The 12,234-nt window shown below is 49.3% G+C and overlaps 1 protein-coding gene across 2 annotated transcripts in view; it reads left to right on the top strand.

Moving 5' to 3' along the window:
* The window catches only part of Tg (thyroglobulin), a 219,261-nt gene that overhangs the window by 74,255 nt on the left and 132,772 nt on the right, over nucleotides 1-12,234 (top strand). For both annotated transcript variants that reach the window (XM_087187454.1, XM_087187453.1), the window contains exons 31-35: nucleotides 838-1,014; nucleotides 2,195-2,306; nucleotides 4,168-4,247; nucleotides 5,114-5,257; nucleotides 11,718-11,780. In XM_087187454.1, the coding sequence (XP_087043580.1) occupies nucleotides 838-1,014; nucleotides 2,195-2,306; nucleotides 4,168-4,247; nucleotides 5,114-5,257; nucleotides 11,718-11,780 (576 nt within the window). The remainder of the gene's footprint in view (nucleotides 1-837; nucleotides 1,015-2,194; nucleotides 2,307-4,167; nucleotides 4,248-5,113; nucleotides 5,258-11,717; nucleotides 11,781-12,234) is intronic.

Here is a 12,234-nt window from a genome sequence, read left to right as displayed (position 1 = left end):
CAGCCTCAGTGCTGTTACTCAGGGGTCACTACATTCTTAGAGGATAGACAGGACCCAATCCCTGTCTTCCAGAAGCTTCCAGAATGACCATGTAGTCATTCAGTCTCTGCTCTGGTCCCAGAACCTATCAATCTATTATCAGTCCATCTGCCCATTCATTTCTCCACCTGTCTGCCTGTCTATCCATCCATCCATCCATCCATCCATCTGTCCATCAATCCATCCATCTGTCCATCTATCTGTCCATCCTTCTGTCCATTTGTCCATCTGTCCATCCATCCATCCATCCATCCATCCACCTGTCCATCCATCCATCCATCCATTCATCCATCTATCCATCCATCATCCATCCATCTGTCCATCTGTCCATCCATCCATCCATCCAAGGAGTTATTGAATACGCATTTTATTCTAGGCCATGTGTTGGCTCTTAGGGATAAAAGACAAAAAGAATCAGCCATGCTCTTGCCCTCAAGGAGCTCACCCTTACCTCTGACAATGAGTGATGTGGGAGAAGGGAGAAGGGAGAAGGAGATCACTCACAAAATTCACAAGTCTGGTTTGCAGATCTTGCCTCCAATATGGTCATGGGTGGATCCATAGAATGGTATCCTTTCACTCCTGTGTTGCTGAGTTTACGGTCTACCCTTTATTCCCACTTCTACTCTGCCTTTATTCTGGACCACACAGTCCCTCCCCAGGCAGGAGAACCCCAGACTGGACAACCATGACTCCCCTAAGAAGAGCCTCTGCCAGACATTTCCCCCAGGGGATCCCTTAAAGGTAATTCTCCCCTGTGAGCCTCCTGAGATCTGAAAGCCAACTGTTCTGCTGCAGGCTGCTCCCAGGAGCCCTCTTTCTGTCGGCTTGCAGAGGTAACAGAGAATACACCCCTGTACTTCACCTGTTCCCTCTACCCTGAGGCTGAGGTGTGTGATGCTGTTCTGGAGTCCAGTGCCCGGGGCTGCAGCCTGGTCCTGCCACAGCAGCCAGGGACCCTGTTCCGGAAGAAAGGTGAGCCCTCAGGTGTCTGCAACTGCTGGGTTTCTAGTGGGAGGCTGCTCTGCGGTTTCAGAAACAGCCGGGTTTGTTTGTCCTTCTCTTTAATGCACTCAGAAGCACATAGAGAGTGTTGTAGCTGGTGCACTTGTCACCTGGAATCCCATGAGGCTGTGGGGTGCAGTGGGTTCCAGCCTCTGTGACTGTAACACCATCAAAGGTGGTGTTTCTCACCAAGAGCACTAATAACACTGTAGTTGGTGTTCTTTTTTCACCCTGTGTAGTCTGTCTTTCCCCCAGACTTTGCTGACCTTAGCATCCCTTTCTGTCTTCTTTGCTGAAGGCTCTTACCAGGTATCTGGTGGCTCTAGGTTTTCCACTCAAATGGTAGTCAGGCCCACTAGGCCAAGGAGAAGCTTTGGTGAAAGCTTCTGGCTTTAGAACAACCTGACTGGGCCAAGCTTTGGGCAATCTCTCATGTCAACATTTTCAGGTCCTTGCTTTAGAGGAATCTTGCAGTACCTGCTGAATGCATAGGCCTGGCTGCTGGTGATTTGGACACCATATCAGGTCGGAGGCAGGGGTTCTCAGTTCTTACTATGGAGACTGACATGAAAGGACCCCTCTTTCACCATAGTGTGCATCCCATCCGCTCTCCAGGGCAGCCAGAGACCCTCTCTTATGTCCTCTCCAGGAATAAGCCTTCCGTACTCTTCCATGCTGGGAGAGACACTTGTCATGTGGAAACAGAGAAGCACGTGGCGACCTCAGTCTTCTGAACGAGACCGTCACTCCATCCACTGCTTAGGCTTCTTTCTCCCTTCAGAGCTGCTGACGCTTGAACCTTCCGAGAGCCAGAGGGTCATGGTCTTGCTTCTTGGTTCTCCCCACAGAAAGTAGAGTCTGCCTTCTTAGGTCTATGGAACCAAGTTTTACCTCTGCATGCTTTCTACCTCCACAAAGTGTTTAATTACATCTCCTCTCCTATTCTCTCCACCATCGTGCTCTTATGCTTTTACAAGAATCCCGACTTTTATTTTAATGAGATTTTGATTGAGAGCAAGAGTCAGTGTGTGAATTTAGTGTGCCATCTTCAATGGAAGCTTTCAGTCTGGTTTCTACTCATTGGTGCTAATGTTTTCACAGGTACAGTGAATTTCTCTCCAAGTGGTAACATCTCTTTTCTTTTGTGCAGTTGAACTGAACAACAGAGTGAAGAACTTTTACACTCGCTTGCCATTCCAGAAGCTGGCAGGGATTTCCATTAGAAACAAAGTGCCCATGTCTGAAAAGCCCATTTCCAATGGGTAAGCAACCTCTTCCCTGGCCTTAACATTTATTACTAAAACTCTTTTGCTTCCACGAAAAGGGTGAAGCCATAGCAATTAAAGACAAAAGCCTAATAACCACTGCATAGCCCAAAGCTAAATGGAATAAAAGTTACAAGAAGGTGGTCATACCTAAACTCTGGGCTAAGGCAAGCTACTGACGTTAAACACCAACTTTATCTCTTAAGCTTTAGTCAGACAGTGGAAAAGAGATGCATTGAGCCATATCTTGTCAATTAATAAGAGTTATCAAGCATGGAAATGAACCAGGTTGATGAATCCTACCCATCAGAATCACCAGGAGGGCTTGTTATCAACCACTGTCCTGGGGTCCATCCTGGACTACTAAGTCAGCCTTCCTGGGATGGGGCTCAAGCACTGAAATTTTAAGGAATAAGTATGTGTTTGCAGCACATGAAGTTTGCATTCATTTTAGGGAGCAGGAGCGTGTATATAACACAGCTTGATTCTTTTTTAATCTCTTTCCCCTTACCATCTCCCTCCCTATGCTCATCTCTTTCCACATTTTCATTCTTATTATTACTGTTTCAGTTCATGGTTATGACGTATGTTTACATTCATTGTGGACATTTGGCACATGTACATAGTACCTCGTAAATTTTTTTACTCAGTCATTGATCCATGAACTATTGATCTATGAGGTACTATTGAGCTGTGAAGTTCATGTTTCTGGCATTTAGTATCTTCTTCTGAAAATGGAGGTAAAAAGATGATGCGGGCAAGTTTGTCTTGGGGTCCAGCTGGACATCACCCATGCTGACAGAAGGGTGGAGCCAGGGATCAGCCTGAACTCAGTGCTGGTATAGGAGCTGGTGGAATGGAGCAAGGGTATCCCAACTCAGGGAAGCATGGAAAACCAGTGGTCCAAGCTCAGGCTTAGCAATGTAATTTCAAGACAGCAAAAGGAAGTGGCAGGTGGACAGATGGACAGGGACTTGGGGAGGGAAAGCCAGGAAGGTAGCTCCTTGGTGTTAGGGCAGAGATGCAGCCAGCATTGCCCAGCAGATAAAACCTTCAAACACTAGGATGTGACTTGGCTCATGGAAAAGCAACAGTAAGAATGTGGCAGGGTCCACACACCAAAAAAGGACACAGAGGCCGAGTAAGTTCTCAGGAATCGGGTTGGGACACATGGTCAGGACAGGAAGAACTTAAAACTGAGCTTCAGAGCACTAGCTGGAGCCACTGAGGTCCTCCCACTATGACTGGTTCCGGAAACTGGAGGGTGGGTCTGGTTAGCTGCACCAAGGATAGCAAGGTAGGTACGGGGGAGAAAGCCTAGTAGGATGAGCCAGACGACAGACACACCTTCCTGGAATGTGATTAGTTCATGTCGCAGGGTAAGAGGAGAAGCCAAGGAGGCACAAGCTCAGCTCTTTGCTACTTAAACAGGCCCCCAGAGGGTCATCCTGACTGTAGGACGTGGACCCCCCTACCATGTAGAGATGGCTTTTCTGCTGTGTCTTCCTTTTCCCAGAGTCCAAAGCTGAGACTTCCTCCTTCTCTGAAAAGATTGTAGGAGCAATTCAGATTACTGGATTAGCTTGACTTGGAGCCTAGTGTGTAACAGGCACAGAATATATGCTTGATGAATGAAGGAAGGATGGCAAGACAGCATTCTCCGGCAAAGAGAACTTTGCTTTCAGAAAGATTCTCAATGCTAGGAATCCCCTCATACACATTGGCCAAAGCACCCACACTTTAGGTAGTTACAAAGGAAGCTGACCTCTGAAAGTAAGAGTGATGACAGTTCATCCCACTGAGTGGGTGCTGGGCCCCACTGAAGCCCTAAGACCTGCTCTCTCTCTTCTGATGCCAGGTTCTTTGAATGTGAACGACTATGTGATTTGGACCCATGCTGCACCGGCTTTGGATTTCTAAATGTGTCCCAGTTAAAAGGTATTAATAATAACAAGTCCTTCCCTCTTGCACAGCACTCTACAGGCTAGAAGACACGTTCACACTTCTGACTCATTTCATCCTTAGGACCTCTGCAAGTGAGGGAAAGAAGGGATCCTCATTCATAATCTGGGGGCTTGGAGAGGGCAGGGGGCTCATCAGTGTGACAGCTGGATGTGACTCCCAACCTGGGGACCTGTCGACCCTACACATGCATTTCTGCTTGACCCATATAGCCTTCCTCCCTTCCACACTTCGCTTAGCAGTTTTCAGCTCATCTTTCAGCACTCTGTCAGGTGGCTTGGTGGGGTGGACTTTGGATACATCCATATTTAAAACCTGGATCAGGGTCTTGGAGTAGGGGTGTAACTCAGTTGGAGAGTGCTTGCTTGGCACACGCAAAGCACTGAGTTTGAGCCCCAGCACCAAAAACCAAAAAAAACAAACAGACAAACAAAATCCCCCAGAAATGTTGTGGAGTAACTTACTGGTGATGGGACTCTAGCTGAGTCACTTACATTCTTCCTGAGACTTGGGTCTCCCATCCATAAGTAGGAATATACATGTTACCTTCCTCTTTGCGTCCTGTGAGGACCAAGGGAAGTGATGTAAGCAGGGCCTGGCACAACTCTGTGGCACAGTAGGCAGGTGCTCAGTCAGCAGCAGGCACCCCTAGCCCTGAGCCCCTAGGCCAGAGGCTCCTCACACAAAGGGGCCAGGTCTGCATTGGAGGCCAGGATCCTCCCAGAAAGCAGTAGTGAACCTCAGATGTCTGCTGAGCACTGATTTATAGGATTTCCCTCATTCAATTAGAATCTCCTCTCCTCTCCTGCTCAACATCCTGGTCTTGGCTATGTGTTCCCCAGGAGGAGAGGTGACCTGTCTAACTCTGAGCAGCATGGGAATTCAGATGTGCAGTGATGAAGGTGGAGGAGCCTGGCGCATCTTGGACTGTGGCTCTCCTGACACAGAAGTTCGCACCTACCCCTTTGGATGGTACCAGAAGCCTAGTAAGTGACCTATTCCTGGCAGCTCTGTTGGAGTCTTTAGTACACTGTGTCCCACCCTCACAGTGTCCTCAGATTGGGAAGTAGATGGATCAGAATTCAGTGGGTGCAAGCAACAGACACTGATTCTCTGTACTGCAAGCAGAATAGAAATTGAGTGGGAGTCTGCTCATTGTGTCAAAGGAAAGATGAGCCGCTAGATCTCCATCTGGAAAAGGAGCAGTCTCCACAGATGCATTTAACAAGAACAAGTGGCCCAATTCATCAGGGCACCACAGTTGTCACTGATCTTCTCCAAAGGGGCCACTTGGTATATTAAAGCTTCAATTCAAGGAACAAAGTTCGGTACAGCTTGAGCTGAATCTACGCACTGCCAGAAGGAGGGTAAGATGTGTGAGTGACGGTGCCAACAAGCCTGGGTGCACTGGGGGAGGGGAAGTTGCCCAAAGTATGGGTAAGGTCTTGTTGCTGGACAGGCCAAATGAACAGATGTTCACTATGCCATCTCACCTTAATCAGGGGAGTTAATCAGGACAGCGTGTCATGTAGCAATCTTAGGGAAGGAAAGGGTGACAACCTGTTTGTGTTTGACAGTGCAAGTGCAGCTGGAGCTTCAGGAGCAAGGCAGCATTGGCCCAGTGTGGGTCCTTAAGCCATGTGAACAGAAGTCGTGCAAGGCATATGTCCTGCACCTTGTAGGAGCCCGGTTTGAAATTGATGCAGGAATGAGTGAATGGAGATGCATGAGGAACCATTAGTGTCTCTGCATCCACCATGGGTTTGTGCTCAGGAAAGTCATGATCCTTGTCAGTTTCTTCTTCCATGAAACAGGTGAATGAGACTCAGTGTAGTGCCATCACCTCTCACATTCTGGGTGCTGGTGGTATGGGGGGACCGGGGGAGCGATGTGAGACTGTAGAAAAAGTGGAAGAAACTAGAGATCTGCCTGTCCCAGAATCAAAGTCACAAATCTGTCCCAGACCCCATAAGATTGAAAACGCTGTCTTGGGAGGAGTCAAACAGAAAGGCCAAGTGGAGGGTCGGTCTCTCCAAGCAATACACTAGCGTTCACTGCTCACTTTGACAAAATCTGAAAAGGCCCGGTCCTTCCTGGCACCTCCCGAGAAGTAGGAGCAAGGGATGTCTGATCTGAAGGAAGATAGAGATCCGTAACGGTAGTCTTCTTATTCTTCACACCCTCCCTTCACATTACTCCACCCAAAGCAGGGAGTGACTTTTCAGTGCTTTCTGGGTGTCAGACACATGCTAGAACTGCCTGGACTACTTCAATTCATACCCAGAGCACGCCTACAGAGCAGACATAGTCCCTCCCCGCTAATACGTGAACTGTGTGGCATAGAATGCTGGAGGTGCTGGACCCAGTATGAAGTATAGTCAAGTTACAAGCCCAAATCTGACGGCCCCAAGTCCCCTCATCCCCTCTTGGATGTCAGCTCCCTCCCGGCAGGCCTTCAAGTAGTAGAAGCTCCAGACGTCTTGTATGGCTGGTTTCCCCCAACTCAGTTGACTAACTAGAAACTGACTAATCAACTGGAGGAAAAGACTAGCACGCTGGCAACCAGCCCCTTTGCGGTTTGGCCTCCGGTGCTGGAACTGGAAGGCAGAGCTTGGACTCCCAGGCAGCAGCATTCTTGACCTTGCTTGTGACCCTGTGGATTCCTCAACTTCATGGCAGATTTCTCTTTTTTGGAGTTAATTATTTCCAGGCTGAATAGAATCTTCCTGCTGATATCTACCTTCAGCAGCCTGTGACTTGATTTGAATTCACGCTATTGACTTTTTCTTTTATTTCAACATCTTGAATTGTTTTAGGAAAAACTTCAGAGTGATATAATGAAACAGCCTCCACCACCCAAATCCGTCTCCTGGATTTACCTTTCAGAGCAGGGAGGAGGGAATGCTTGCCCATGACTCCTAGCCCTGATGGACACCAGAGGCCAGCCCTGAGCCTCCTGCCCGTCTGTCTGTCCTGTCACCTCCTCACCCCACTGGAGTGAAAAGTGTCCTTTTGCATCTTCATATGACTCATGGAAGACTTGGGTAAAATGTTTGAGCAGGAACCCATTTGTTCAGAAATCTAATGGAAATCAGCCCAGAGTGTTCTGACATCTTGACAGGAGTTGGCAAGGGAAAGGGCCCAAGGTCCTTCTTATCCCAGCTCGATCCAGCTGTTTGCTTCTTTTTATCTGATTGCCCAGACCACTGACTGCTGCCAGCGTATACTCTGTGGGGTCAGGCTGGGGACTCAAGAGTTTGGACTGGAAACTACAGGGCAGGGAATTAAAATTCAGAGAGAAGTTCTTACATTCAGCAAACATGGCCCGAACACCAGCCAAATCTGGGAGCCTCCATGCGCTGGGCTTTCACTTTGCCAACGTGATCTCATTTAAACCCTGCACCGCATCAGATGAGGAAATAGAGGCCCGGGGAAGTTACCTTACTCACCCAAGGTCACATGGCAGGCAAATGAGTTAGACTGGGACCCTGGCCTTTCTGACTTTAAGTCGCTATGTTATATCGCTGAGTGTGGATAAATCAGGATTCCTGTCCTCTAGGCGCTCACAGGAGTGACAGACTCAAGTAAATAACCCAACCTTAAATAAGCAACCCATCCTGGTTGTGAGTCTCTTGTAACATAAGGCTAGAAGCTTGGAAACTCTGTTGAGTGTTTGTAGTGGGTCACATAGCATATGGGCCACTGAGAAATGGGAAATGAATAAAATATAGGGATTTTTTTTTAGAGACTCACAACCTAGAGAGGAGATACTCACAACAAACATATATGAGTAACTGCAGCAGAGCTTACTTAAGGAAACTGGCCTAATGAATCAGACTTTTCCCCCAACTGGGTCATGTTGACCAGTACAAAACCATCTTTGGATTCATGACATATCTTGAGCCAAACAAAGCATTTTCCCTAGCAGGGTTTGCATATTGTACATTCTTGGTTTCTCTTTTCTTTCATAAATAAAACCACATCGGCATCCTTTGGGGTCATTCTGACACATAGCTGACATCATTGTTACCTTTTTTCCTCATCCTTGTCTTTGTAGCCAACCACATGCATAATGGTATGGAACGGTCTCCATAGGGAAGGGAAAGCTAGAAGGAGGAGCCCCGGGCCTTAGCCCTGAGGGCTGGCTGGCATTCTAGGTCACCTCTCCTTCAGCACTCATACATGACACACGAGCATTACCAAGCAGCTACTGAAGAATACTGATAACAGACTTCGGCCATGTTTGGCCTGGTCTGATTATTAAGCACATAAACATCTCTATCCTCTGGTAACTGTGAGCTGCTGACCATGAATCGCCTGCCGCTGAGGGGCAGAAGGTAGCCTTCACTAAGCTCCTAATGTGCACTGAATGCCGTGGAGCATGACAAGGGAGTCCCATAGGTGACAGTCTGGTTGAGGGGCCAGATGTGAACGAGAAAACCCCTTGTGAAGCACTTCAAATGTGGCAGCACGGGAAGCACTTTGCTTGCATCCTGTTACGCCCTCTGGGAGGTGGGTGCCCCTCCCTGTCCCGCACTGAGGAGACAGTTGTTACCTCTGTGACCAGACAACCTGGGAGGTGACTGGGCCCGCTGGAGGCAGAGGAGGGGCCTTCGCAGGTGGAGGGGATCAAAGAATGTTGTCCTTCAGGGACTATGCTGACCTGATGAAGTTGTCACCAGGCAGGGTCCAGGAAGTTCCCCTCAGAGAGGAGAAAGGGACCTCAACTCAGTCTGGGCAGATCCTTAATGTCGTGTTCCAGAAAAGCACTTGAAGACGTGTCTGTCACAGGCATAGGCTGATTTAGTAGACGGAGTTAGAAAGTAAGAGAAAATGGGAAGGGACTTCAGCTCAGGAAGCTGAAGGGGACACAATTCTGATGGAGAAGACCAGATTGGTCCTTTAACAAAGGGAAGAGGGTGGAATTTATAGAGCAACTGAGATGGGCTAGGTCTGGTAGGTCATTATCTCAGGTCTGGGTTTATAAGATGGCTCTGGAGAAGTCATTATTGGTCGAGGCAGCAATCTTGTCTCTGTGAAATGATTGTTCTGCTTGGGGCAATCTCAGTTTCCCTCAGGCTTTGCTGGGTCCTAGGTGACTGTGTATTTAGGACAACAGTGGGAGCTTTTTAAACACCCATTGGTAGTTACATGGCCCCATAAATTGCTTATCTTAATGTCTTCAGTCTTGAAGGGGATATAGGTTATTTCTAGTTTTCAGACAGACACTCTGTGAATGAGGAACATGAAGTGTGCAGAGCTGAGCAGGCATCTGATCCAAAGTCACTCACTAGGCATCTGTAGGCCCAAGTGAAGAGTCACTTTAAGAAGCAAACACAAATAGAGCTTTTAATGTGTCATAGGTTCAGGGCCCAGTAATGGACCTGCCCTTTCCCCTTTAGGGGTCTCTGACTGTCTCGAAATGGCTCCAGGGCAGAGCTGGCCTGAGTTAAAGGACAGATGTGGAGGAGCAGGATGACCACTGGTTACGGTAGACACTGGGGTACAAGGACAAGGGAGGCATGTTCCTGCCTCTCAAGCCTCAGGACTCAGCAGAGAGGTCCACACGCTTGTCATTACACCCTAACCTTTGTCTCATGGCTGTGTTCACAGAGCAATGGGTGAATCTCCTAAGGTTTAGGAGGCAAAGGCACAAGCCCAGAAGAGGGCTAGAACCAAGAAGGACCCCAGAGAACTCAGAGATGCACTGGTGATGCATTCTGAAGTTACTGCCCCCAGGTGAACAGAAAGCTCTGTGTGTCCTAGCGCAGAACTGCAGAGGCCAAGGCTACACAATTGAGGATGCAAATGAGGACCCAGAGGGAAAGGTTTGGGGAGCCCGGAGGACCAGGGTGAGAGTGAGGGAAGGAACAAGCCGCTGCTCCTTAGCCAAGCAGAGCCAGAGTCCTGGGCTTCCTGGAAGGGATGGGCTGCAGGCAGTGGGTCCCTTCACTCTGGAAGAGAACCAGAACTGCCCCTCCTGTTTGTAGCTAGCGAGTGGAAGAGGCCCTTGCTTCGTTTACAGAGCCCAAGGGACTTCTAAGAAGACAGTCAAAGCCACACAGTTTCTTTCTTCTGAAGAGAAAGGAGATCATTACTATCTACACATCACCTCACGTGTGGGTGTTTTCTCACTTCATTCTTTTTTTTTTTTTTTTAATTTTATCTGTTTAGTAACAGTTGCATGTAGGATTTCTTTATTCCTGCATGTTCTCAATGGTTTCTCCTTATATTTGCCCTACGTGGAAAGATTTGGCTTTCTGTAGCAGGATCTTTTCTTGGTTCAGGCTTTGTCCAAATTTTAACCTGGTAATAACTGCCTTGCTGGGGTCGATGCCCACGTGGACAGTTGGGCCATTTGCCTTTTCCCACTGCAGCTGTCCAGTGTAGATGGTATATTTCTCCCGTAGACCTGGACTGCTCTGCCCATCCTCTGAATTTTATAGTGTCCTCCTACAACCTGCGCCTCACCGGCCTTTCAAATAGATGTAGGTTGTGTGTTCTGCTTCTGTCTCAGCTCTCTGGAAAGAGAGGAAGACATAGTCTCCCCGTGGATATGGGAAAGTACACTGAACCATGCCTTTCGCACTTCTTGCTTCAGTCTAAAGCACAAATGGATTGAACTTCATTTGGGCCACTGTAGGAAATCAGTCTATCTCACTGCACTCTTAGATCATCCTCCTTCTGCCAGTGCCACACCTGGGTATAAAAGAGGTTAGAGGAGCCACTGTCACTCTACCTCTCTTTGGAATCTTGAGTTCAAATTCAGGTCTGCCCACCACTGAGGTTCCTGTGTCCCTTTGCCATGGGGCCTGCCATTAACAGCCGTCATTGCCTGAACTCTTCTGCGAGGCACAGGACTAAATGTCAAACCAGTCACTGCTGGGGTAGACAGCACTGTGCCCGTTGTGCACATGTGGAAAGAGGCTGGAGAGGCTAAGTGCTTTGCCCTGTCCACAGAGCCAGTAGTGATGGTGGCAGGCAGTGGCAAGGTTGGCTGTGTCTGGCTTCCCGCGCTCGGGCCACGCTTCTCCATCCTGACCAGGGATTGGCCAGCGATTGAGTGAGAGGCGTGTGTCAGTGCCACACAGAGCTCTACTCAGTACCTCCTCTTTGCCCGAGAGGTGATGGGTAAAGCCTGGGGGCAACTTGGGGCCTTCCTTGGCCTAGGCCTTGAGGGAAGTGACACAAAGTCATCCCTCACCCCTGCTTCAGGGTATGGTACAGCAGGGGGGCCTGTGCTGCCGTTAGCCGCTGGAGCGTGGGGCTGGTGTCACCTCACCTGAGCACAGCCTGGCTCATCCTGACCGCAGGGGCTGGTGCCACCCACCTGTCCCCCGAGTCTGACTTCCCTCCCGCCATGCTGCCCTGAGCGCTGCTGAGGTCTTCAGAAACGGTGACGTGGACTGGTGAAAATGAGCTAAAGGCTGCTCTTCTTCTTTTCAGTCGCTCAGGGCGATGCCCCCAGTTTCTGCCCTCCGGCTGCTCTTCCTGCCCTCGCCAAGAAAGGTAAGTCCATCATTTTCTTACCTTTCTCAGCAGAGCACGGGATGCTGCTCTCACCCTCACAAGTTCCAGTGGGCACACACGTAGGTAGGGAGGCCTCAGGCCAGGGACACACGTGGTGCAGAGGGGAGGCTGACATCTGTGCCTTCCGCCCATGATGCAGCTAAGCCAGTCGCAGTGGGAGTGAGCCCAGGGTCCCCTTTCCACGGTAGGGATTGCTGCACCTTATCAGGCAGGGCCAGACCTGCACAATCCCGGGGCAGTGTCAGCACGGTGGTGTTGGTGGCCAGAAGGCGAAGGAGGGCAACTCTACATTAGAATGGGGCAGCTGGGACTCCTGGTTCCTGGGTCCAGAGGGTGACATCAGTGGCTGAGGCAGTGGCCATGCACCGGGAACCCAGAGCCCACAGCCCGCTTAGGGCGTGGCTGTCCTTCCTCCTGCGCATGCCCACAGCAC

Source organism: Heterocephalus glaber, unplaced genomic scaffold, assembly GCF_053883595.1.
Source record: "Heterocephalus glaber isolate CG9 unplaced genomic scaffold, H.glaber_assembly_v1.0 deba00000281, whole genome shotgun sequence".
Lineage (NCBI taxonomy): Eukaryota > Metazoa > Chordata > Mammalia > Rodentia > Bathyergidae > Heterocephalus > Heterocephalus glaber.
Note: the sequence above shows the minus strand (reverse complement) of the source record. Positions and strands in the feature narration are given on the sequence as shown.